Consider the following 27939-nt stretch of genomic DNA (forward strand, 5'->3'; position numbering starts at 1 on the left):
TTAGCTCAAGCCTATAATCCTAGCTACTTGTAAGGAGGCTGGGATCCCAAGGATCACAGTTATAAGTCACCCAAGGAAGAAAAGTTTATGAGATTCCATCTCCAAATAACCAGCAAAAAGGCATACTACAAGCTCAAGTGACAGGGTACCAGCCCAAGTAAGGAAGCCAAGTAACCACAAGGTTCTGAGTTCAAACCCCAGTACCAGAAAACAAACAAACAGAATAAATAGGACAAAATTCTCCATACTCCATAAAATCATTATTCTACTACAGTAATCCTAATGAAAATCTTATATTCCAATCTTATTAGCTATATTTGTATTGAGTAAAGAATGATAGTATACTTGTCAAGATTTTTGCTAGATTCCTATTTAATTTTAAGACTCTAATTGTTCTATATATGCTCTCTCTATATTTTTCTACAAATCTGGGTCTTCAAGTCTACTACTACTACTAAATGTGTTTACTTCCAAATGGTTCATTCCAAGTGTATTACTTGGGTAGTACACTGCTATGATCTGGATGTAATTTAAGTGTGTCCCAAGGAAAAGCTCCTGTTCTGGAAGCTTGGTTCTCAGTGTGAGAAATGATGGAACCATTAAGAAGTGGGACCAAGTAGAAAGGAAAGAAGCCACTGGAAGCATCACTTTGAAAAGAGCGAAGTTGTTACTTTTTTTTTTTTCCTAAGAGCAAGACTAGCCTTTCCCTAATCTCTGGCTTTGTGTCAAAATGTGATCTTTTGTGCACCTGGTCCTAACACAGTGATGTCATTCATCATGAGGCCCTCACAGGAGGCCAAAGAGATAATCTGGCTGAACCAGTAGCTGTCAGAAAATGCGATCTTAACCTAAGATCTAAATAAACCTCTTGTTTCTTTATCAAGTATCCAACTTCAGACATTTTGTTACAGCAACAAGTTAACAGACTGATACACAATCCCTATTTCTAACTGTAATATAAAGATAAATATTACATGCCTGTAATCCCAGCATTTCAAAGGCTAAGGCGGGAGGACAAGTTTGAAGCCAAGCCTGGGCTATACAGCAAGACCTGAACTCAAACAAACAAACAAACAAACAAACAAAAAGAGCCAGGAGCTGGTGGCTCACACCTATAATCCTAGCTGCTGAGAACTGAGGATTGCGGTTCAAAGCCAGCCCAGGCAGGAAAGTCCACAAAACTTTTATCTCCAATAAACCACCAGAAAACCAGAAGTGGTGCTGTGGCTCAAGTGGTAGAGCACTTACCTTAAGCTGAAGGCTGAGGGACAGCGCCCAGGCCCAGAGTTCAAACCCAAGGAGAGAGAGTGACAGAGAGAGACAGAGAATTTCTAGTTAACTAGATTCTTACTTAACTTCTAGAGTTAACTGAAGAGTATTTACATGGCACAAGGATCTACTGCTAATATTTCGATTATAGGTACAGTAATCCAAACATTTTTTAATGGTATAAGCTAGGATAAACTATCTCATTATAAATCAAATGATAATTTTCTTTTTTTCATCCCACCTGAGCCATGTCTCCAGTTTATCTCTCCCTCTCTCTCTGTCTCTCTCTCTCCCCACTCAATCTGTCCCCTTCTCTAGTATGATTATCTAGTACCAAAGAGTTTCATTGTGGTATTTGCATACATGTATACAATGTACTCTGATGAAATTCATCCCTCTACTATTTTCTTAACCTTTTAAAATAATTTTAATCAAGCTTCATTATTCTGCTTTCATCCATGTATGAAGTATGTACTTTGGTTTGGGGACAGATCTCACTGCCCTTGCTTGGACTGGCCTTAAGACTCTGTATCCTCCTGTCCCTACCTCCCAGATAGCTGGGACTATAGGTCTGTGCCACCATGTCTAGCCCCCAGTTTTTACTTTTAGCAAATGTTGCCTCCATTTACATTTAAGTAATACAGACGTAGAATCAAATGCACCATATAAGGGAATCAAAACATCTATAAAGCTGAGGTTGTGGTAGCTCACACCTATAATCCTAGCTACTCAGGAGACTGAGATCTGAGGATCACAGTACAAAGCCGGCGTAGGCAGCATTAAGACTCTAATCTCAAGCAAAAAGCCAGAAGCAGAGCATACCTCTGCTCAAGTGGAAGACTGCCAGCTAAGCCAGAGAGGAAGGCCGTGAGTTCAAGCCCCAATACTAGAATAAAAAATAAAATAAAAAACTTGAAAGTATTTTAAGGTAATCAAAAGGATAACTTAAAGACAGACTGGCATCGAAAAGTATATTTGTTTGTTATCTTTCCATAAACTCAAATAAGATTTTTTTTCATGTGTGCTTGAGGTTGAGCCTAGGACCTCATGTATGCATTCTACATCCTCTGCCCTAAAATAGATTTCTATCAGAAGAACTCAGAATGAAAAAAGTGTTCAGAGATTAGGATGCTTTATTTAAAAGTATCCTGTATGTGACTCCTAACAATTATAATGTTCATCAATAAACTGGCATTCCTTAATAACCAAACCAAAATAAAACATTTCACTAAGGAAAAGTTGCCTCACAAAGTTAACATGAGCTGTGCACTGGTGGCTCACGCCTATAATCTTAGCTGTTCAGGAGCCTGAGATCTGAGGATCATGCATGGTTCGAAGCCAGCCCGGGCAGGAAACTCCGTGACACTGTTATCTCCGATAAATTACTCGAAGAAGCCCGAAGTGGTGTTGTGGCTCAAGTGGTAGAGCACTCAACTTGAACAAAAGAAGCTCAGGGACAGTGAGTGCCCAGGACCAGCAAAAATAAATCAGTTAATTAATTAACATAAACTTATAAAGAAACTGCTCTGCTTAACCTTCACTTCCACAACCACCCCTGGCTTGAACATTACAGTAAGTTCTGATGGTTTTGCAGATACATTATTTCAAATTTCCAACTAACATTTAAAATTCTAAGTTTTTTCTTCATATAAATCTTGGATTGGGAATTCTAACAACAGTGTGACCAAGTTTAAGATTTTATACTTGTTTGTACGTATTTAAAGTGACATAACTGATGGTTCAACTAAGAGCTGTGTGTACATACACAGAGAGATAAACAGATACACAACTGAGCCAAACTTTCAATTAACCAAAACAAGATCAACTAACCTAATAAAGGATGTTACTTATAGAAACTGCATTTTTTTTTTTTAGCTCCTTTAGCCCATCAAAGACCTTAGGTAAAGTGCGCAATCTTGTGTGATCTCATTTTCTTAGCATGACCTTCACTATCACTATCAGCCAAGGAAGAAAGGCTCTAGAGGCCATATGAGTTATAAACTGAAATTATGAGATGGATAGTTTGCCTTTTTTTTGTATATAATATAATCTATTAGGCTGATTGTATCTTATACCCTATGTATACTTATACATAGTTCTGTGTGTACTTATACTTCTCTCAAGTCTCCCAAATTATAAATATAATTTCATTTCCTAATGAAAAATCTCCTTTCTCTCAAGATTTATTCCACAACATCTTCCCATCCTAACCAATAAGGAAATTTGTTAAAAACAGCACTATTTTTTTTATTTATCCAACTGAGTCTAAATGAAAGATGGCAAAACTACATTCATTTGTAAAATGAAAAATGCAAAACAGAACCCAATTCAGAGCAATTGTGAGGATTAATTAATGTAAATTATTTACAAATAATACCCAGAAGCTAGCCACATATCTAAGACTATTAATACAACCATCCAGATATAGTATTACCTTTAAGTGATTTTGTCTCAAAATAACAACAAAAACAAAAACAAAAAGTTGAGAGTTGTATCTTGGTGGTAGAAGCCTTGCCTAATGCATTTGAGGTCCTGGGTGCAATCCCTAGACACACACACACACACACACACACACACACACACACACACACACACACACACACACACACACACACACACACACACACACACACACACACACACACACACACACACACACACACACACACACCCTACTACAGTACCACTAAATACACACACACACACACACACACACACACACCCTACTACAGTACCACTAAATATTAATAAATTTTTTTAAATACTTATGGTTTAAATAGAGTTCATGAAACACTCCAGACATTTACTAGGTAAATCAATCATCATTATAATCATCACTAGAAGCCATCAGCTTGGATCTACTTTAGTAAGGTCTTTGAAGTTGCTAGAAACATTTGTGTAAGTTGTTTCCATATTCCCATACCTGAATGTTTTTTTGTTGGCAGTACTGGGTTTTAAACTCAAGGCCTTGTGCTTCCGAAGCAGGTACTCTATCACTGAGACATACCCCTAGTCCATTTTTGAAAAAGGGTCTTGCTTCCTGTCCAGGTGCATTCCTGGACTGCCATTTACCTATTTGGGGCTTCCTATTATTGGTAGTATTATAGGCATATACCACTACACCCAAATACTGGTTGAGAATCCTGTACTACCTGATTCTTGATGACTGGGTTGGTACTAAACCATGATCCTCTTAATTTCAGTCTCCCAAATAGCTAGGATTACAAATGTGTGCCACCAGTATCCAGCCCAATGCCTGACTTTTATGGTTATAACCAATAACTAATAATCAGTTGCCTATTCCAACTGCTGACAAATTCTACAATGAAAATATGAGCAAGAAACATATATCATTGTTCTTGACTACCATTTGATGGACAAGACACTAATATCCAAACTTCTGTGAAAAGCCTTTGAAAATGAAAATACTAACTAGGTAAGTTCTAGCTTCCAGAAGCTTGCTTTAGCCAGAAGAACTCTCGATTGACCTATTTGACATTTTAAGTTTCCTTTCAAGAAAAATCCTACAACAGTTTTAAACATTAATGGATAACACTTTCTCCTCTAGTTACTAAGATAGTCTACAATCATCTCACCTCCCATACTCAGACCCTTGTGTAATCTCCTCCTAAGTGTGGGATGAATTTAGTGACTCATTTCTAATGTACAGAATTTGGTGAAAGTTATGGGATATCACTCCCAAAAGGAATTAAAAAGACTGACTTCCGCTGGGTGCCAGTGGCTCACACCTGTAATCCTAGCTCCTCAGGAGGCTGAGATCTGAGGATCACAGTTCAAAGCCAGCCCGGGCAGGAATGTCCTTGTGACTCTGATCTCCAATAAACCACTACAAAACTGGAAGTGGCATTGTGGATCAAGTGATAGAGCGCTCACCTTGAGCTGAAGAACGCAGGGACAATGCCCAAGCCCAGAGTTCAAGCCCCACGACCAACAAAAAAAAAAAAAAAATCAAAAAGACTGACTTCCATTTTAGAGACTTTGCCTCATTGTCAGGTATCTTGCTTTGAGGAAAGCTAACATGTATATGTTTAAAGCAGCTCTACTTTATAGAGAAGCCCACACAGCAAATGACTAATGCTAGCAGCCCAGGGGGTATTGTGGAAGCAGTTACTCTAAGGCCTGCTGACAACCACCACAGTGAGCTTGGAGGTAGCTCTTCCTCTCAGTAGGTACTTGTAGCATTGTGAGTGAAAAAAAAAAAAAAAAAAAAAAAAAAAAAAAGAATACACTTACAATACTAAGATTAACATGGCAAGATATAGTATATGCAGGCACTCCTGTAACACTACAGTGGAACATATTGCTACAATTAATACATACTATAATTTTTTAAAAAATAAATGACAGTAAAGTGGGTCAAGCTCTATTGAGGGGTGTAGGTGCCAGCAGGAAGGGGGAAGGCTAATGAAGAAGGTGAAAAGGGATAATTAAAGTCCAAGTGCTGGGAAAAAAATAGTGACATTTCTCAGGCCCATCTTAGGCCTCTTTCCTCATGCTGTACAGTCTCCTCTCTCCTCAACCTACCCATTCCTTTGGCTTCCAGTCAGTAATACATCTTATGACTATCAAATAGTATCTACAGTTCTCTTTCCTAAGCTTTACCCCACATATCCAACTACGCTCTCAGATTCTGCCAAGAACCTTAAACTCAATATATCTAAAAATGAACCTATCCACCAAACCTGTCTCTGTGAGAAGTACCACTATTCACCCAGCTGCTTTATTATACCACCATCGTACAGTACATTCATTCCTGATTCCTCTTGGCTCAACCCAATTCCTACCTCCCCTGGTCTTATCCAATAAATCCTTAAGTATATAAATTTTCTCCTGAATATATCACAAATCCATTCATTTCCCTCTCCTCCTTGTTTCTTGCCTAGACTGCTACAATAACTTCTACTAACTGGTTCTCTGCATGTAAAGATTTGACAAACAAGCATGACACAGAATAAAATGCTATGGCTGTTGTTCTAATAATGCACTGTACTGGTGGCTAAAGAGAACACTTTAAAAACTGCCGAACAAGTTCCCCATAAAGATACTGTTGATCCACGAAAGTTCTTTTACCCAAATAAATGAGCATAATTAAACACTCATCTAATTCAAAGTGAAATACAAATGCCCCATAGGAAAAAAAAATTAAACAACAGTTTAAAGTAGCAGCAGAATCAGATAAATGATAGAGGCTTCTGCAATTCAGTTAAGCATTATTTCCAATAAAAGACACTGTAACAAGCATTGAGAATTTCTATTAATGGTATTACGATCCCATTATTAACTGAGAATTGTGATAAATTCATTGTATCACAGATTTATTCAGCACCAAAAAGTACAACGGTAAGATGGTAAACTGAAATGTAGTTCACAGACTTGGACCCAGACAACAGTCCAGAAAGGTAAGTACAATAATCACTCTTTGCATTGAACACTTTAAATGTAAGAGCATTTATTGAAGCCTAGGGGCAAAGGAACACTTTTTCAGGGAGATAATGCTTAAGCAACAATTTGAAAAAAAAAAGAGAAATTGTAGAAGATAGGGAATTACAGCTTAATACTGAAAAGGCCACAGGGACCAGGAGGGAAGGGGAAGAGGAAACATACCCATGCAAATAAAAACAAATAAATCAAAACAAAAATCCCACCAGTTTAGATGCTCAATTCTTAAATCTGACACAAGATTTACTTCTATACTAGCAGGGTATATCCTAGATGCTAAAGCTTACTGTTTTGGCCCAAATATTTATTTGATTGTAAAATTCAGGACACTGAGAGATTAAGTCATTCACAGATTCCCATTCATTCTCATTCTCTTTCCCCCATCTCTTGCATGGACAGGGAGGAAAGAAGAAGTAAAAATAAAGGCAGAATAGAGGCCAGGTGGATAGATAAAAGTATCCTTGAAGCAGCCGGGCACCAGTGGCTCATGCCTGTAATCCTAGCTACTCAGGAGGCTGAGATCTGAGGATTGCAGTTCAAAGCCAACCCCGGGCAGGAAAGTCCGTGAGACTCTTATCTCCAATAAACCACTAACAAACTGGAAGTGGCGCTGTAGTTCAAGTGGTAGAACACTCGTCACATTAAGCTAAAGAGTGCAGGACAGTGCCCAAGCCCAGAGTTCAAGTCCCACAACCGACAAAAAAAAAAAGAAAAAAAGAAAAAAAAAGTATCCTTGAAGCAATTTATGGGAAATGTCAAACACTTTTCTCTTGTGCTCTGGTTTTATTAACTAGCATAACCTAAATGTTTCACAACAGGAACTGTTATACATCTAAGTGTATGTCTATGTTTGCTATTATATCACCATTTGTATATTTGGTTGCTGTTAACTTTTATTTTGTGGGGAGGAGGGTAGTACTAGAGTTTGAATTCTGGGAGCTCACTTGACAAATGTGTACTGCTTGATCCATACCTCCCTCTCCTTTTCACCTTGGTTATTTATTTTCAAGGTAGGGTCTCACTTTATATTACTATACTGAATGCACATAAAAATTAGCAACGGGGGGGGGAAAGAGGGGGAAGGAGAAGGATTGGGATTGGGGGGGAGGGGGGAGGCTGGGAAGGGATGTGAAGGGTAAACAAAGGAGGAGGCTGCAATGCTTGGTAAGAAATGTACGCATTATCCTGCCCATGTAATTGTAACTCCTCTATACAGTATGTTCACAAATAAAATTAAATAAAATTAAAAAAAATTAGCAACACATATGTAAATGTAAAAATAAAGCCAGGTGTCAACAAGCTCAAGGACAATGCCAGTGCCCTGGCTGAGTTCAAGACCCAGAACTGGCACTAAAATGAATGAATGAATAAAAAATTTGCTGCCAAAACAAATAAATAAAACCAGATTTTTGTTGTTGTGGGGCTAGAACTCAAGCCTGGGTGCTGTTGGTGAGCTCTTTTGCTCATGGCTAACACTCCATCACTTTGAGCAACAGTGCTACTTCCAGTTTTCTGGTGGTTAATTTGAGTGAAGTCTCACAGACTTTCCAGCTTGTGTTGGCTTCATATGGTGATCCTGAGATCTCCTGAGTAGCTAGGATTTAGGCATGAGCCACCAGTACCCAGCATACCAGATGTTTTCAAAGACTACAAATATGAATATATATTAAAGTCCCACGTGAGTGTAAGAGAACAATATTACAACTAAAATGTAAACTGTCAATGTTACTGAAAAATCGGTAACAAAGAAATATACAATTTGATGGCATTCAAATTTAACGTATATTTCATCTGTAAACTGTGCTACTTGTTACTAATAGATTATGTGGCTCTGAGCCTTCTCAGCCTTTTTTTTTTTTTTGGTGGGGGGGGGGTCTGGTCGTGGGCCTGAACTCTGGGCCTGTGCGCTGTCCCTCAGCTCTTCAGCTCAAGGCTAGTGCTCTACCACTTGAGCCACAGTGCCACTTCCGGCTTTTTTTTTCCTTCTGCTTATGTGGTGCTGAGGAATTGAACCCAGGGCCTCATGCATGCAAGGCAAGCGCCCTACCACTGAGCCACCTTCCCAGCCACTCGCAGCCTTGATTTAAAAAAAAAAAAAAAAAAAAAAGCAAAAGTGGCTAGGAGTAGGAATAAGAAAAAGACACAGAGGAGGAGGAACAAAAAGCTTTACAAGAAAGCAAGCCTCATTTGAGCTGAATTGCTCAGGGACAGCTCCCAGGCCTAGAGCTCAAGCCCCAAGACTGACCAAAAAAAAAAGAGAGATCTTTCATGGGATTGTTTCTAACATATTTATAAGGTTATGTCTTTGTTGCTTTGTATGTCCCTCCCCCATGGTATAACCCCTGCTTTCACTATATATGATGCTGGTATATGTGGAGGGAAAAAACAAATCGTTAAAACAGGGATACAGGAGGACCCACTGCAACAACGAGATGTACAAGTCGTTATGTTGAAAATGAACTTTACAACTTTGGTGGAGGGGTTGGGGGAAAGGATGCGAAAGGATGGGAAGGGGAAACAAAGGAGGAGGCTACAATGCTTGATAAGAAATGTACTCATTATCTTGCCCATGTAATTGTAACCCCTCTGTACAGTATTTTCACAATAAATAAAAATAAATTAATTAATTAAAAAAAGCAAGCAAGCAAGCTTCAAATCTTTCCCATCACCAAATAAAACTGGTATTAGCTCTTGTTAATGCTTCTTGAACAAGGCAAAAACTAATCACAATCAAGTTAGCCTATATTAAACTGGAGTGGTAAGAACCGTGGTAGAGCAGGTTAATGACTTTCAAATGTGTTTTGCCAAGCATTTGTATTTAATAAGAAGTGTTAAATCCTAATAAAATATAGAAAAGCAAAGAGTATTTGAAGTTTGTGAGGATGCACTGAGCCCACTGGCCTGCTCCAATTGATAGCCATTAAGACAATTGTATGAAATCTGAGGGCTCCAATGAAAACAATTCAAAATCACAGGACCCTTCTAAAGCAAAGCCAGATCTTTTCCATCCCAAGAAACTTTTTCTTTTTCTTTTTTCCCAGGGCTGAGGACCGAACCCAGGGCCTTGCGCGTGCTGGGCGGGCGCCCTTCCGCTGGGCTAAACCCCCAGCCCCCATCCCAAGAAACTTGTAACTTGAGTTTAACTGCCAAACCCATTTCTCCTTTACCCCATTATTTCCTGCAACTTGCTCTCTTACAAGAGATTTTGTGAGGTTGGGTAATGGGTATCAGAGTCAGGATGAGAAGAAGGAAGTGCAACGTTTTTTGGACCTAAGAGGCTATTACGTTCACAGAGGGAAGTAAATGTCTGCTAGAACTGGAGCACTGTAGATACAGACACAGATAAGAGAGAAACCCACACCCCCCCCCACATATCTTTACACACATGCATGCGCTTGCACACATCTGTATGTGCATGTACAATCCTGCCTTTTAGAAAAAAACAGTTCACAAGAAATAAATTCCTGAGTCCTCTGGATATTTTATCATGACAAAATTAGAGCAGTGTACCTCAAGCCATAATATGCATGTGCATACAAACAACTTAAAATGCAGGTGCTGATGCAGGAAGTTTTAGTGGGGCTTATGAGTCTGCATTTCTGTTACACTCTCAGGGGATGTTAATGCCACTGGTTGATGACCACAGTACCAGAACAAAGGATTTCAGAATAGTATGTCACAATATATACAAAATTAGGGGGAAGACTTAGTTAGAACTGCTCCATTAAATGAGCCTACAAACAAACTGATTTTTGAGCACTATCCCTGAGCTTCTTTTTTTTTTTTGCTCAAGGCTAGTGCTCTACCACTTGAGCCACAGTTCCACTTGGAAGTTTAGTAGAGATAGAGTCTCATAGACTTGCCTGCCTGGGCTGACATCAAACTGTGATCCTCAGCTCTCAATCTCCTGAGTAGTTTGAACTACATGCATGAACCACCGGTGTCTGGTTATAAACTGATTTTCTTATGACTTCTCAGAAATTTTAAATTCATTAAAATCGAAGAGGATGTTATGTACAGTATTTTCCATCATTCTTTTTTTTTTTTTTGGGGGGGGGTCAGTCATGGGACTTGAACTCTGGGCCTGGGTGCTGTCCCTCAGCTCTTCAGCTCAAGGTTAGTGCTCTACCACTTGAGCCACGGCGCTACTTCTGGCTTTTTCTGCTTATGTGGTCCTGAGAAATTGAACCCAAGGCCTCATACATGCAAGGCAATCATCCTACCCTGAGACACCTTCCCAGCCCGAAAATTCTTTTAAAACAGTTATTCAAGAATGAATAGAGGGTTGGGAAGGTGGCTTAGTGGTAGAGTGCCTGCCATGCATGCATGAGGCCCTGGGTTCAATTCCTCAGCACCATATAAGCAGAAAAAGCCAGAAGTGGCGCTGTGGCTCAAGTGGTAGAGCACTAGCCTGAAGCTGAAGAGCTGAGGGACAGTGCTGAGGCCCAGAGTTCAGGACCCACAACCAGAAAAAAAAAAAAAAAAAGAAAGAAAGAAAAGAAAAGAAAAAAAAGAATTTTGTCTTGGACCAGTATTTCTAAGCAGCACAGAGAGATAGAGTAAGCATAGTCATATGAAATAAGAGGCCCCTGATTAAAAAGTTCCCTCCTAGGGCTGGGAATGTGGCTTAGTGGTAGAGTGCTTGCCTAGCATGCATAAAGCCCTAGGTTCAATTCCTCAGCACTACATCAACAGAAAAAGCTGGAAGTGGTACTGTGGCTCAAGTGGTAGAGGGCTAGTCTTAACCACAAAGAGGCTTAGGGACAGAGCCTAGGCCCTAAGTTCAAGCCCCAGGACCAGCAAACTAACAAAAACAGACATGAGCATTACATGGTTCAACCCATATATGTCTAAAAATTATCAGTACAAAATTTACTCCATACATTTATTTTTATTTTTTTTATTGTGAAAAAACTGCACAGAGGGGTTACAATTACATGGTCAAGATAATGAGTACATTTCTTATCAAGCATTGTAGCCTCCTACTTTGTTTCCCATCCCTTCCAAGCCTCCCCCGCCCCAATCCTCCCTCCACCAAAGTTGTAAAGTTCATTTTCGACATGACAACATGTACTTCTCATTGTTGCAACGGGTCCACCTGTATCCTTATTTAAACGACTTTTTTTTCCCCTTCCCCTCCACAAATTATACCGACATCAAATACAGTGAAAGCAGGGGTTATACAGTGGGGGAGGGACATACAAAGCAACAAAAAAAAAATCATATAAATGCATTAGAAACAAATGCATGAAAAAAAAACATTTAAATACATATCTTAGGGTTCATTTTCCTAACATCACCTTATCTGACCTTTTCTGCTTGACTCATACATATACTAACTATTGCAAATAAGGGAAACCATGGGACCTATGTTTCTTTGGGCTTGGCTTACTTCATTTAATATAATTTACTCCATACATTTATACATATAATCAAAATGTTTATATATTATATTGCCAACCACTTTTAATATTTACATTACAAGCATAAGAGAAAAATAACATTTATTGGTATTTCTCCTAAGAAACACTACGATATCAAAGAAACCAGGATATATTAAGAAAATAAATGTTACTATAAAAGTCATCAAAATATAAAGTTTGTTAACATTTTGACTTCAAAAGCATTAAAATAGGAAGCCATTCTGTCAGATTTTAAAATTGCAACAATTTAATTCTTAGTTACAAATAGTAGCTTTAGTGTAAATAGTCATCTATAAGTATAGCACTAGATCTAGGTATAAGGAAAATTCCAAGAAGAAATCCTTAGGAAGATATTTGCCAGCAAAGAAATGTAAACTCTCTCACAGCCAAGCAATGAAAAGGGATCTCCATATCTGAACCTCACACAAATCAGCTACTGACATTGAAGAAGTTACAATTTCTGTGGGCTGTTTTGTTATTTTCACTATCAACAGGATATTAGGCATGAGTTTAAAAAAAAAACAACCAAAAAAGTCTCCAGTGCAGATTGTTCATTACCTGTTAAGTTTTTTAAGATAATACCATAAGAATCTTCCAAATGTAGGTGAGAATCCCAACAAGAAGGAACCAATAGTAGCCTGAACTCTTTTTTTTTTTCAGCTTAATAATAACATCTACCATAAGCCTCTGAAGATTTCACTCTAACAACTATTTATTCCTCTGAAGGTGACAAATAGTAACTAGGCTGTATCAGGAAATGACCAAGCATGTTGGAGACTCATAAAAGCTTCCTTTCTAGTTCCAAAATTCTGAATAATTCTATATTTCTCTATAATAAAAAATGTTACCAATAAATACAGAATCCTATAAAGCACATGATTATCAATCACAGAATAGATCCTGTAACAAAAGCTACTTAGTAATCATGAAGGCCAATTAACAAAACAATGTAGATGTTCAACAAACACTTGATTAATATTTTGAACTCATTTATTTATTTATTTATTTATTTATTTATTTATTTATTTATTTATTTATTTATTTATTGTGGGTTGTGGGGCCTGAACTCTGTCCCTCAGCTCTTCAGCTCAAGGCTAGAGCTCTACTGCTTGAGCCACAGTGCCACTTCTGGCTTTTTCTGCTTATGTGGTGTGAGGAATCAAACCCACTGAGCTACCTTCCCAGCCCCTCACATATTATTTTCTTTTTATTGTAAAGATACTATACAGAGGGTTACAGTTACATGAGTGAGGTAATGAGTATACTTCCTCTTGAACATTGTTACCCCCTCCATTGTTTTCCCCCTACCATCCCCGCCCTCCCTCCCTTCCCCGAGTTTTTTTTTTTATTGTGATTAAGTGATTACATAATTTCCCGAATTTCACAGTATTGTGGAATAATGATGCTCATTTAAAGTCACAAGTTCATTCTAACTTTCCTGGAGCAAATTGTCTATCACAGTGTGTAACATATAACGGTGTTCACATGTTATACACCGTATATGTGATCAGCAATATGGGGATATTTAGTAGTGGTTCAACCAGATGAGTGGGAGTTCTTTGTTTCTTAAGTCCTATTAGTTTTGTCGTATCACCTAACATTTTGGATTTAGCATCCACTTATCAGGGAGACCATGTACTGTTTGTCTCTTTTCTTGGCTTACCTCGCTCAACATGATTCCTTCTAGCTCCATCCATTTCCCTGTAAATGCCATTATTTTGTCATTTCTAATGGCTGCATAATATTCCATTGTGTATAGATACCACAATTTTTGGATCCATTCATCTGTGGTGGGGCATCTGGGTTGTTTCCATATCCTAGCTATTGTGAACAGTGCTGCAATAAACATGGAGGTGCACGTGTCCTTGTATATTGGTTCCTGTTGTTCAGGGTAGATGCCTAGAAGTGGTATGACTGGGTGGTAAGGGAGGTCAATCGTTAGCTTTCTGAGGACCCTCCAGACTGCTTTCCAAAGTGGTTGTATAAGTGTACATTCCCACCAGCAGTGTAATAGGGTTCCTCTTTCTCCACATCCCCTCCAGCATTTGTCGTTGGCTGGTTTGTGGATGCCCTCACATATTATTTTATACACATGCAATACCACTAAAACTAAAAATTCTTCAGAGAATTATTTAGGGGAAACATCAGTCTTTCTAACAAGTATGGTGGCCTATATCTAACCTTGAAGGAAAGAGGACAGTTTCAATAATATCCTCTTTACCAAAGCAGAATGAGTGAGATCAACCTGTAGTCAGGCAACCTGGATTTCATCTAAACTCTCATTCATTCCTCACCAGTTATTGTATAGGGTGCTCTGACAGCCTATGAAAGGCTATATGGAAATATTCTCTGAACACAATAATGCACTACACATACAAGTGATGAGATAGTGCTTTAACTAAATTCCTACCTCCAGAAGCCAACAATAGTAATGAAAAACTAACTCAGCAACAACAACTAGTTATGGTCACCATTTACTAAGCAATTCTAAATCAGCCACTATATAAGTGCTTTGTAAGAACTGTGTAATCTCTCAACAATGAGTTTTCTAAAATGAGGGGGGAAAACCACCAATACCTGACTAGCACATTACAGATCACTGGCAATATAACCAACAAGGTAATTCAAGAGACTAAACATAAAACTTAATAATGTAATTCTATTACTAAAAAAATAATAATAGATTTTTTTGGCAGTATTGGAGTTTGAACCCAAGATTGCTAAGCAGAACTCTACCACTTGAACCATGCCCATAGCCATCTTTTGCTTTAGTTATTTTTCTGATAGTGTTGCATATGCCCAGGCTGGCTTTGCACCATTATCCTCCTGATCTCTGCCTTAAATTGTTAGGATTAAATACATGCACCTCCTGACCTATCATAAAATTATCTTATTTCCCAAAGACAATTATTAAATTTTTTTCTTTTGCAGTACTGGGTCTTGAACTCGGGCCTGGGCACAATCCCTTAGCTTTTACACTCGAAGTTAATGCTCTACCAATGAAACCACACTTCCAGTTGTTTTGTTTTTGTGTTTTGGTGTTCAATGGAAGAATCTCACAGAATTTCCTGCTGGGACTGGTTTAAACTGGTACCCTCAGATCTCAGGACCCTGAGATTACAAGCATGAAGCATGGAAACCTGGCTTGACACTATTTTTTAGAGCTTATTTTCTGGCCAACCTAGCCTCAAACCCATGATCCTCTTGTTCTCAGACTCCGAAGTGCTGATACTCCAGTCAGTGTGTTCCATCATGTCGAGCCAATTGGGATTTTTAAAGTACTAAACAGATATATAAATTCAGCACTCCAAACCATCTGACATATATCTGTCAAAGGCTTGACATTTAGTAGAAAATTTTAATCTACTGAAATCCTCCATAACATAACAACTAATGCCCTAAAAGCACCAGTTTCAGCCAGGTGTCAGTGATTCATGCCTGTAATCCTAGCTATTCAGGAGGCTGAAATCTGAGGATCATGGTTCAAAGCCAGCCCAGGTACAAAACTCTGTGAGACTCATCCCCAATTAACTGCCAGAAAACAGAAAATGGCACTGGGGCTCAAAGTAGTAGTGCCAACCTTGAGTGAAAAAGCTCAAGAATAGTGCCCAGACCCTGAGTTCAAGTCTTATGACCAAAAAAATTTAAAAAAAAAAGTTTAAAGTTTATTTAGGGCTGGGAAGGTGGGTCAGTGGTAGAGTGCTTGCCTTGTATGCATGAGGCCCTGGATTCGATTCCTCAGTATTATATAAGCAGAAAAAGCTGGAAGTGGAGCTGTGGCTAAAGTGGTAGAGGGCTAACCTTTAGCTGAAGAGCTGGGGGACAGTGCCCAGGCCAAGAGTTCAGGCCCCATGACTGACAGAAAAAAAAAAAAAAAAGTTTCTTTAGCAAATATACTCATATACATAGATAGAGGGAAGGGGGGAGAAAGGAGGAGAAAGAAAAAGAGAAAGAAAAACAATGCACACTTGTAAGAGCATTTTAACTAGCAATAAAGTAGAAGCTGGTTTCAAAGAACATCACTTGTCTGAAATCTCTCAGGAGAAAAGGTCATCTTATTGGAAACTGGCCATAATGCTGATATTTTATCTGAAGTATTTCACTAACAATGGCCACATTAATTGAATTCACAATTAACCTGAGTATTAGTCTTCTCCAAAACCTAGTGTATGTTGGAAGAATACAACTTCAATTCCATCTTGTGCTTGCTCATTAGCAAGTGTGATCTATCTTCTGATCCAGAATGCAAACTTTTTAGGATGGTTGGAACTGGGAGTGATCCACACTTTCATAGTCTAAGAATGATACATGCCCCTTATGCCTGTGCAGAATCCTAGACTTTTGTTTACTACCACTTCTAATACTTCACCATGTATGCAGAAGGGTTCTTTCCCAAATAGTGACTTGTATATCCTGTATTTAAATTTTTTTTGATTCACTATCTTGTTTTAATACTCTTATACCTGCCTCAACAAATCTCTGCTGAGTAACTACTATTTCCCAGGCACTCTGCCAAGCACCTGTGAAAAAAGATAATGAAAACTCACAGCATAGTAAGGAAGTAGATACACACACATAATGGAGCTATAGTTTGATAAATGCTCAAATACAAGTAGGCATCATAAATGGACCTTGGAGAACTATTCCGATTACAGAAAGAAAATACAGGTTTAACCAAGGAGCCATCACCTCTCTAATTCATCTCTTTCATTTCAGTGCTGACATAGCATAGGACTAACTAGTATAGGCAGCAGGAAATGAGGCTCTGCAGGTAGTTTAGACATCATTATAGCCTTGAACACCATGCTCAGGAGCTCATCATTTATTCAGCACTTGAGATGCTTGAATTTTTTTTTTAATATGTAAGGACCAATAACAGATAGGTTACAAAGACAAGATGTTAGCACTCTGGGGAAGAGATCAATCTGTCTAACAGTTCATGAAAAAAAAAATGATATGGGCTTTGAACTGTAACACATTAAACTGGAAAAAGGATAGGTTTAAGACAATTTAGAAAAAGACTGTACATGAGGAGTGACAATTAGAACCAAAACTGAGACAATGACAGTTTGTAGCTTATATTCCAGAAAGGAATTTGTGCTACATCAAGTAAGGTATAAAGAAAAGTCAGACATGTTTATGTATAAATTTAATTTTAGAAACTTACTAGGAAAAAGGAATGCCAAGGAAATAGTGTTTTAACTTAAAAAGCCACCAACAGAGAGGTGACAATGAAAGAAGACTGAGATTAGGCCACCAAGTTTAATAAGGTATGTCATTAGTTCTGAGAGACAGGGCACACAGAAAAGAATAAAGGAAAGAGTGTCTTCCAACAGCTAATCTACTAGCTGCAGAAACCCTTACAAGTAAAACTCTAGAACAGTAAGTACTTCACAAACATTTTTGTCTTATCTCTTAAAATTTAAAGAGATTTTATTTACGTGAGTCTTATCTATATTTATTACACTGGAAATAGAACCAGGAGCTGGGAACGGTGCTCACTAGTAGAATAATTGGTTAGTATACATGAGGCCCTGAGTTCTACCTCCAGCAACACAAACAAGCAAATATACACATTTATTTGTTCATTTTAAAAATAATAAGCCAGATGGGCACTGGTGGCTTATGCTTGTAATCCTAGCTACTCAGGAGGCTGAGATGTGAGGATCATGGTTCACAGCCAGTCTAGGCAGGAAAGTCTGTGAGACCCTTATCTCCAATTAACCACCAGAAAACCAAAGTAGAGCTTTGGCTCAATCAAAGTGCTAGCCTTGAGCAAAAGATTTTAGGGATAGTGTCTAGGCTCTGAGTTCAAGATCAATAACTGACAAAGATTAATTAATAATTATAAAAATAATAAGCCAGGCATAGTGGTACATACTTGTAATCCTAGCACCTAGAAGGCTGAGGGAGGGGTAACATGAGTTCAAGGCTATCCTGGGTGGGCTACATAATGAAATCCTGTCTTTTCTTTTTTTGAATTACAGAGGAGTTATAGTTACATACGGCAGGTAATGAGGACATTTCTTTTTGAACAATGTCACCTCTCCCTAGCCTCCTTCCCCATAAGTTGTATAGTTCATTCTCAATATAGCATCTAGTATCACTGCTGCATTAGTTCCAATTTTGTCCCACCATTTCTGTACTCACCCTTACCCTCCCCCAAACAGATAAACTTACATACAAGACAAAAAGTACAGAAGTCAAAGACAAAGGGGGGTTAAAAGAAAACACACAAAAAGTAAATAAAATAACAAACTTCTTGGGCAATGGTGGCTCACACCTGTAATACTAGCTACTCAGGAGGAAGCTGAGATCTAAGGATCTCTGTTCAAAGCCAGCCCAGGTGAGAAAGTCTGAGATCTTATCTCCAACTAATCACCAGAAAACTGGAAGTAAGGCTATGGTTAAAGTGGTACAGAGGTAGCCTTGAGCAGGAAAAGCTCTGGAACAGAGCCCAGGTCCTGACTTCAAGCCCCAGGACCACTACCACCACCACCAACAACAACAAAAAATAAGTGGCATTGTGGCTCAAGTGGTAAAGCGCTAGCCTTTAGCACAAAGAGGCTCAGGGATGGTACCCAGGCTTTGACTTCAAGCCCCATTACAAAAAAAAAAAAAAGGTAATAATAATCCACATCACAATTTAATTAAATGACATTTTACCCCCCCCAAATTGCTTTTCAAAACAAAGACAATTTATATAGAGTGACACAAATTTTTTTTAAATCCTCTAATATAGGGCTTAACAAAAGACATCTAGAATGTCCTATCTGTTTATGTATTCAATTTGTTACACGTTTTTTAGTCCAAAAATATAAAGTATATCTGTACTTCCACAGGTTGAAAAGCAGATAAAGTACTATAATAGCTTTTTTTCATTCTATCTATTTATTTATGAGACAGGGTCTCACTTGGTGGTCCAGACTGGCTTTGAACATTGGAGTCTATTGCTTCTGCTTCTGAAGTGCTGGAATTAAAAGGTATGTACTATCATTCCTGGCTTTAATAATTTTTTCATGTCATTGTAGATATTCTTCTTTCATAAAAATTCATCATTGTTTCAAAATGTTGCAAAGGTTTAGTTGCAATGTGAAATCTGAGCCCACATCAACAAGTTTTCATAATGTTTCCTTAAATGCCCTTTTGGTTTTTTGTACTTTGAATTGACTTATCCATGTTATAGTTTTGTGATATACATTGATTTTAAGAAACTACTGGCTCACTGAATAATGCAGATCTTCCCAATATTAATATATTTTATGATAAAATATTAGAAGTTATGTCCATGGATATGACCACTAATTAAAGTACAGAGAGCCAGTGGTTCATGTCTCAGGAGGCTGAGATCTGAGGACCAAAGTTCAAAGCCAGCCCCAGCAGGAAGAGACTCTCATCTCTAACCACCAAAAAAGCAGGAAGTGCAGGTTTGGCTCAAGTGTCAGAGTGTTAGCCTTGAGCAAAAAAAGCTCAAAGACAGCAGGCAAGACCAGAGTTCAAGTCCCAAGACTATACTTGGAAGAAAAACAGACCAAAGATAAAAAGAAAAGAGGGAAAATAAACAAAACAACAAAGCATTCAGAAGCTCCCAGGCAGCTAGCATTCAAAATTTTCACTTGACTGATTTCTTTTATCCTGACAATCTTTTTTATTGCAGTGACAGATTCACCCTATTCCGTTTCAAGAAAATATCTACTAAATATCCAAGTTTGAATAATCATATTTCAATAAGCAATCTTTCAAGTGAAAAATTATATTCTGCAGAAAAAGCAGCTAGTTCTGCTTTTAACTCCCATATTTACACAAACATCTTCCTTTTGGAATCCACCAATGCAGAAGTACTCTGTGTATACTTCCCATTTCACCAGTTAGAAAAGATGGAGGGTTAGTAAAACCAGCAATTTTACTGCTTCATTAAAAATAATCTTAAGTGAAACGTGTCATTTGTACAGGCACTGTGGTAAAGATGAACAAGGCATTTAGGGCAAGTTATTTTTTGTGTGCTGGTTCTGGGGCTTCAATTCAGGGCCAGGATGCTGTCCCTGATCTTCTGCTCAAGGCTATGTTAGCCTTGAGCCATAGGTCCACTTTGGGTTTTTGGGTTTTTTTTTTTTTTTAAGTGTATTGGAGATGAGTTTCACATGCTTTCCTGCCCAAGAGGGCTTTGAACAGTGACCCTCAGACCTCAGCCAGAGTAGCTAGGATTACAGGTGTAAGCCACCAGTGCTCTGCAGGGCCAGTTCTTTGATTCAGACAGACAAAGGTGTGTGAGGCTATACCTCCAATTGCTTAAGCAAGCAGTCACTACAACTGTCAACTCAGTGAAAATGCAAATACAGCTCAGTATTGTTAGGAAAATAGCCTAGACCTCACAGATAAACTTTTTAAAAAAGGGTTTGAGGACCCCCTATGGTTCTACATTTTACATATCCAAAACCATGACTATAGACTATCCAAATACCAATCATTCTTACAATTTCCTGATAAACAAGAACTAAAAGTGAGTACTCTACCCCCAGAAAACCTGAGGAGAAAAACAAACAAGAAACCTCTTAGAATAAAAATGTCTCTGAATAGGAAGAGGTTGTAGCAAAGGTTATCTTCAGAGGTAAGGGAGGAGCAAGGGCTATACCAACCTTAAGTGCCTTGAATCATACCAAACCTTCAATTAAAAGACAGAAAGCAAGCAGGAGCCAAGTGGCTCACACATGGAATCCTAGCTACTCAAGAGGCGAGACCTCAGGATAGAGTTCAAAGCCAGCCTTGTTACAAATGTCCTTGAAACTCTTATCTATCTCCAATTAAGCACCAAAAAGCTAGAAGTGGCGCTATAGCACAAAAGCTCAGGAACACTGCTCAGACCCTGAGTTCAAGCCCCAGGACAAGAAAAAGAAGCTGGGCATTGGTGGCTCATGCCTGTAATCCTAGCTACTCCGGAGGCTGAGATCTGAGGATCGCAGTTCAAAGCCAGCCTGGGTAGGAAAGTCCATGAGACTCTTATTTCCAATAAACCACTCAGAAAGCTGTAAGTGGCACTGCAGTTCAAGTGGTAGAGCGCTTGCCTTGAGCTGAAGAGCTGAGGGATAGCACCCAGGCCCAGAGTTCAAGCCCCACAAGAAACAAAAAACAAAAGAAAAAAAGAAAAAAAGAAACAAACATGATGATTTATCCCCCATTTTATAAAGCTGAAATAATTATTTTTTACCAACAGTCAGATCCTAGCCAGGGTAAGCCCCATGACTGGCAAAAAAAAAAAAAAAAATCTGGGGCTGGGAAGGTGGCTTAGTGGTAGAGTGCTTGAATCGCATGCACAGGCCCTGGGTTCAATTCCTTAGCACCACATAAGTAGAACAAGCCGGAAATGGTGCTGTGGTTCAAGCTGTAGAGCACTAGCCTTGAGCTGAAGACCTGAGGGACAGCACCCAGGCCCAGAGTTCAGGCCCAGGACCTCACCTGGAAAAAGAAGAATCCAGGAAGTGGACCTATGTGTGGCTCAGAATGGTAGTGCCACTAGCCTTGAGGAACAAAGCTCAGGGATAGTGCGCAGGACCTGAGTTCAAGCCACACAACTAACAAAAGAAGGAAGGGAGGGAGGGAAAAGGAAAGGAATGAAATAGAAAGGGAAGAAAGAAAGACTCTGGGACATAGTTCAAAATGTTTCTCCTTTGACAACAAAATGATTACATTTTACAAAAGAAGTATTTTGTTCAGCACCGTACAGCCAGTACCCAAGACAGCCTTTGTATAATAACATACTCAATAAGCATTTGCTGAGGTTGAAGTGGCCCAAAAGAGTATCAGGCTCCTAGTACAAGACCTAGTGTTTTTTCTACTATGTGACATCTTTTCCAAGCTTGCTACAATAGTACATATGAGACACCTGACAGAACAATCACAGAATGTCCTCAGAAAATGTACTATTACCTCTGTTGTATTTGAAACCCTGCTATGGACTAGATATTATTTGACTGGTTACCATTTAGACCACAATTCAAAACCAAAGAAAACAGCTCTGGAATTTGTATTTCTAAATTATCTTCTACCTGAATTAAGTTATAAAGTATTTTTCTGCCGTTATATAACACACTAGTCTCATTACCTCCACACAGACTAAATTTCATTTTATCTAATGATTCAGAGCAGTGAATATCCTAAAGTTTATGTTCATATTTGGACACTTTTACTGCCTTCAAAGAAACTTCAGATATAAAGAAAGAGACTGAATAGGACTTTTGACAATGATTTGTCACTGTAACATCATTTTCCTTTTAAAAACATTCTGTCAGTCAACATTTCTCACAAAAGCAAAATTTGGAACATTTCAGATACTTGCTTACAGTTTAGATTTTTTTTTATTAGTCAAATTTAAACTAAAATCAAGTACAAAAGTGAAATCCAATCACAGAAATAGTATAAACTTAAGGATATAATTTGGCAATTGAAGAACTGAAGTTATGTTAAATCACATTTTTAAAATAATTTTTATTGAGATTAAGTACATAAATTTCACAAATTTCACAGTTTTGTGGTATAGTGATACTTAAAGTCACAAACACATTTAAACCTTCATAAGGAAAACTGTCATTATCATGGTCTATAAAGCTTATGAATTCTATAAGCTTTGAAAATACAACTATTTTTTCCAATGTTAAATCATATTTTATCCTACATGTTTTGAATATAATCTCTCTATAGAGTAACATGACCCACCAAAGACAGAACCAAAAAGATATGCAATGTAAAGGACTTGAATTAAATATTCTTGAAGGAAAAAATGCATATATTTATATATCAATACATATGTACATACACATATATGTGTATATATGTGTTTATGCGTATATTCAGTAAAATCTTTAAAGGAGACTGGACACTTAAGGAAAAAGTTTTCAAATGTTTGGTAAGGCTTAGTCTTGGCCTCACATCTGGCAACAGAATCAGTTTAGAGGTCAGTTTGACCCAATGAATTAAAATCCTAGCTATTGATCACATAAACAAGTCCTTAGCAAGCTGCATCCTTCTGCTCCGCAGCTCTCAGTCCCTGCTCTGGTTCTCACCAGTCTTATTCCTGAAATTTTCCTAACTGTTAACATGTCAGCTGTGTGGAATTATTTCTTCCAATTACTAGAACTTTTGCTTCTCAGTAGTGTTCTCCTGTCCTTTAATCCTGTTCTCCTACCATTTCTAGAAAGGGAAATACTATGTGTGCCATCAATGCCATATAGACAATGCCTTGTTCCACAGTTCTAGCTGAGCATGGCTTCTACTCCCAATATTAACAAAAGCAGCAGGGAAAAGTCACAGACAACAGAAAAATTAGAGGTCTTAGGCTTAATTTAGAGCCAAAGTGAAAAGAGAAAAGTCAAAGAGAGGAAGGAAGAAGCTGAGAAGTTTGTAGTAACTTACTTTTAGGAACAGAGTGTCCCTTAGACTTCTGGTGAGTTGCCCAGAGCCTCTTCAGTTTCAATCCAAATGACAATGCTTCTCTGAGTCCTCCTCAAGTAATGTTTCCACCACTAAAACTTAGATCTACAAGAGCTCAGATGTACTGGTAAAAAAATAAATGTCAGAGGCCCCCCTGTGGGCCTCAAGCCAGTCCTGGGCCAGCTTCCCTGTGCACTCTCAGCCCTCTTCTTCCAGGTGTCAGGTATGCAGCCTGTTTCTTCTCTTCTGAGCTGCCACCACCTACTCTATTACTCAGGGTTCCTCTAACCCCAAGACTGGCTGTGGAGTAGGACACCAGCTTACCCCCTTCCTTGCTGTCCCTGCAAATAAACATATAGTCTCTTCTAGTTTGTTTTTTTTTCTAATAGTTTCAAGAAAGGCAACATTAGTACCAAAGATTAAGATATTAACTGTCTCCACTTTAAAGTTCCTGCCTCCAAAAAAGGAAGTACCTACATACTGCTCATTGAACATTTGAAAAGGACAAAGGACAAACACAGACACACAAATATATTCTAAATTAGAGCTGGGGGAATCTCTGGCCCTCAGTCCAAAATCATTTTGGTGTATGATGGTTTCTTCTTGTCTACCTGAGGCCATCTGCCTGTATTCATCATTTTTATGGCCCAAGAATAGTGTTTGGATAAATCTCCAAATGGCCCACTATAGAGAAAAGGTTCACCACCCCTGCTCCAAACCAAAGTCAACATTAGAGACATAAGATATTCTGCTCTCAAAATTTAAAACATAGACCTAAAAATAGGAAGTTTTAGCTGGGTGCAGGTGGCTCATGCCTGTAAACCGAGCTGCTCAGGAGGCTGAGATCTGAGGATCATGGTTGAAAGCCAGCCCAGGGAAGAAAATCTGAGATTCTTATCTCCAATTAAACACCAAAAGGCCAGACGTGGAGCTATGCCTCAAGTGGTAGACTGCTAGGCTTGAACACAAAAAGCTCAGGGATAGTCCCCAGGACCTGAGTTCAGGACAAACATCAAAAAAAAAAAAAAAAAAAAAAAAAACAAAAAAACAAAAAACTTTCTTTTTTCTTAGAATTTTCTTTTTTCTCTCCTCCAAGTGACTTTAAAAACTTATTTATTTTACTTTTAAAAATTATTTAATTATTTTTTGTTGCTTTTTGAGACTACGTAGATAGGTCACTTAGCCAGCCTGGAACTTGCTATTAAATACCCCTAGGTCAAGTTCAACATCAAACTTGTGATCCTCCTGTCTCAGCCTTCCTAGTGCTGAAAGTACTGACAAGCACTACAATGCACAGCTTACAAGTTTGCTTTTTAATGAGTATCACAAAAAAATGTTCACAATATTTTATTCATTGTAAGTGTAAATTTATATACAAAAAACCATATTACAATAAAGACAATTATGTCAAAAGCAGGTAATTTCACTGGGAAAATCAAGTTTTTACATTTGTTTCTCCATATAAAGTTTTAATGAAATTCTATAAAAGGCTTAAAAAAAAAAGTCAAGTTACTGGGAGTAGAGATGTGGCTCATGTGGTAGAGTGCCAGCCTTGATCTGTGGCTCTGAGTTCAGTCCCAGCACTGGCACGCGCGCACACACATGCGCGCACACACAAACCAGGATACTTTTACTTAATATTTACAGGTCAAAATATTATTTCGAAAGCAACTTATTAGTGTGCCTGGTGTGGTAATCTAGGTTTTAAAACATGTTGTAGTTATCAAAATGCTTTATGTAACTATTAAGCAACACATCACAGCATAAATTCAAAGTCTACTTTTCTGTAAAGACAAGGAACTCAGTCACTACGTGCTGACAGATCAAGAATGCCACTGACTGAATTTCTGGATGGTTTTCTTTAATCCACTTAATTCATTTAAGCAGAGGTTTTAAAACACAGTTATAATACGATAAGCTCACAATACAATAAAGACTGCAAATAACAGGGATCATTTTATCTCATTTGTCTCATAGATTGCCATTTAATCAAACTAAAGCCGTCCAGATATTTTACTTTCAGTAAAAATGAGTTCTGGGACTGGGCTCACCTCCAACTCCTTATTTATAAAACATTAGAGAATTAGAACGAAAACATAAGTTTGAAACCTAAAAAAAGGGGTTTAATCTATTAGGTATTCTAAAATCAGATTACTTTTTTTTTGGTGGTGGTGGGGGGGTGGGAATCGAAACTAAACTGCATCCTTTGCTCCAAAAAAGAAAGAAGGAAAACACACACACACACACACACACACACCACACACACACACACACACACACACACACACACACACACACACACACGCACACCCCCCACCGGATCTCATGGTCTTTCCTTGAGCCCCGCACCCTAGTTACAACAATGCAGCCAGCCCCCGGATTTCCCGGCCCCGGGGTGGTGGGGAGGGACGTTGAAGCAGGCGCAGGAATTAAATCTCAGGAGCTATTGCCTTCCTTCCATAATTCATCCTCTCCAGGCAGCAGCCAACGTCGCAAGCCCCTTCCATGACCCCTCAACCGCAACACATCGCTGGGGTCGCGCGCGATCAATGTGACCGGATTCCTAGCGCGGGCCACCGCCTGCCTGCCTGCCTGCCAGCCTGCCTCAGCTGGGCCGGCTACTGTCGGGCGCGCGTGTCACCGGGCCCGGAAGGGGACGGAGGAGGGAGCGAGGGAGTGTGGGGAGGTGGGGTGAACGGCGGGCGCCACGGGGCCGGCCCGGGGACTCACCGGGTGGAGGTGCCCTTCCGCACATCGCACATCATGCACTTGAAGGCCTCGGCGCTGTTCCGGAAGGTGCAGACGCTGCAGTCCCAGTAACCCTCATCCGAGGACGGCTTCGGCTGCCGCTTCGGCCTGCAGGACACAACCCGGACACGACGCGGCGCGGGGTCACCAGCAGGCCGCGCCCGGCGCCCGGGCCCCCCGCGGCCGCGCCCGCCCCGCCCCCCGCCCGCCCCGCGCCCCCGCCCCGCGCCCCCGGCTCCGCGGACGAGGAGGGCACCGGGAGGGGGGCAAAGCACGGGCGCTGACACCACCGCCGCCATCGCCATCGCCATCGCCATCGCCATCGCGGCTCCTCCATTGTGGGGGGACCGCGGCCGGCCTCTCGCGCGGCGGCGTCCTCCCGCAGCGGCGCCGCCCCCGTGGTCGCCCCCCACACACCCCCACCCCGGTGCCCGGCGGATGCCTGCAACCCGGCGCGTAGGGCCCAACGCGCCTGGCAAAGTCCGGGCCCCGGGGCCCAGGCGCGGTTACCTGGTAGGGCTCTTCTTGTCTCCCATGGCTTGGCGGCCGCTCGGTGTTTTGTGATACCGAGGAATAAAAAAGCCGGGCGGAAGCGGGCGGGAGGAGCGGGAGGGGGCGGGGAAGGCCGCACCGCCGAGCTCGGGAGCCGCCGCCGCCGCCGCCGCCGCAGCCGCCGCCGCCGCCGCCGCCGCCGCGCCGCCGCCGGATCCCACGCAGCCTCCAGCTGTCGGGGAAACTCCTGCCCGGCGCACGTGACCCGCGCCAGCCAATCAGCGGCCGCGCCGGAGACTTCAAACGCGGCCAGCGCGGCCCAGCACCCGCGGCGAGTTCGCTCACACGCAGGCCGGGCAGGCAGGCAGGCTGGCAGGCTGGCAGGCGGGGGTGGCCGTGCGGCCGCGCTCACTATCGGGGCCTCGTCACCGCTCGTCCGCACGCTTCCCATCGCCACCTTCCGCTTGCCGTGTTGTGTCGCTCCTGAGCTTCTGAGGTAAGAAAGCGTCCATCATCCGGTGCGAAGCCTGGGCTGAGGTGGGACCAATGCTGTGCCCGCCCGCCCGCCAGTCCCGAGCCCCGGGTAGAGCCTTTTCCCCAGCTGACTACAGGATGCCCGGACTAAAGCGAACCTCCCCCCTCCCCCCACCGCCCCAGCGCCATTGCTACATCCCTCTCACGCTGTCTGGTCCTGTGCACCGCACACCAGAGCTCCATCGAGCCAAGGAATTTAGTCACCTTTCATTTGAAGGAGATGAAACAGAAGCCCAAGGGAGGTTAGATGAGTGTCCGTAGGTTTCAAGATTAGAAAATAACGGAGCCAAGAGTCTACCCACCATCGTTCGATCCCACAATGCGCTGTTTTGGCCTCCCTGGGCGCTGCTGTAGCTCAGAAGCCACTATGTTTAAAAGGAGGTTACAAGGTCGGGGTGTAGGAGTATGTGCCTGTGTAATCCTAGGCCTCTCAGGAAGCTAAAGTGGAGTGAGGAGTTCCACATTGTCTGGGCTTCATCTGGTCTTGCAGGAATGAAGGAGTGAATGAATGAATGAATGAATGGGCCCTGGCTTGTGTCTGTAATTCTCACTATTCAGGGGGCCAAGATCAGAGGATAACAGTTCAAAG

General features: G+C 40.4%; 2 protein-coding genes across 4 annotated transcripts in view; one reads left to right on the top strand and one right to left on the bottom strand.

Moving 5' to 3' along the window:
* Yaf2 (YY1 associated factor 2) overlaps positions 1-26983 on the bottom strand; it is an 89365-nt gene extending 62382 nt beyond the window's left edge. The window contains exons 1-2 of one of the 2 annotated variants that reach the window (XM_070039137.1): positions 26835-26983; positions 26307-26432 (exon numbers count right to left, since the gene is read on the bottom strand). In XM_070039137.1, coding sequence (XP_069895238.1) covers positions 26307-26432; positions 26835-26860 — 152 coding nt within the window. In that variant the 5' untranslated portion in view covers positions 26861-26983. The remainder of the gene's footprint in view (positions 1-26306; positions 26433-26834) is intronic. The other variant, XM_070039145.1, reaches the window with a different exon arrangement.
* A 221-nt stretch (positions 26984-27204) lies between these two features.
* The window catches only part of Pphln1 (periphilin 1), a 148555-nt gene continuing 147820 nt past the window's right edge, over positions 27205-27939 (top strand). For both annotated transcript variants that reach the window (XM_070039158.1, XM_070039167.1), the window contains exon 1: positions 27205-27312. The gene's annotated coding sequence lies outside the window, so the exon portion shown is untranslated. The remainder of the gene's footprint in view (positions 27313-27939) is intronic.

This window comes from Dipodomys merriami, unplaced genomic scaffold (genome assembly GCF_024711535.1).
Source record: "Dipodomys merriami isolate MVZ:Mamm:240054 unplaced genomic scaffold, mDipMer1.0.p SCAF_10, whole genome shotgun sequence".
NCBI classification, from domain to species: Eukaryota; Metazoa; Chordata; class Mammalia; order Rodentia; family Heteromyidae; genus Dipodomys; species Dipodomys merriami.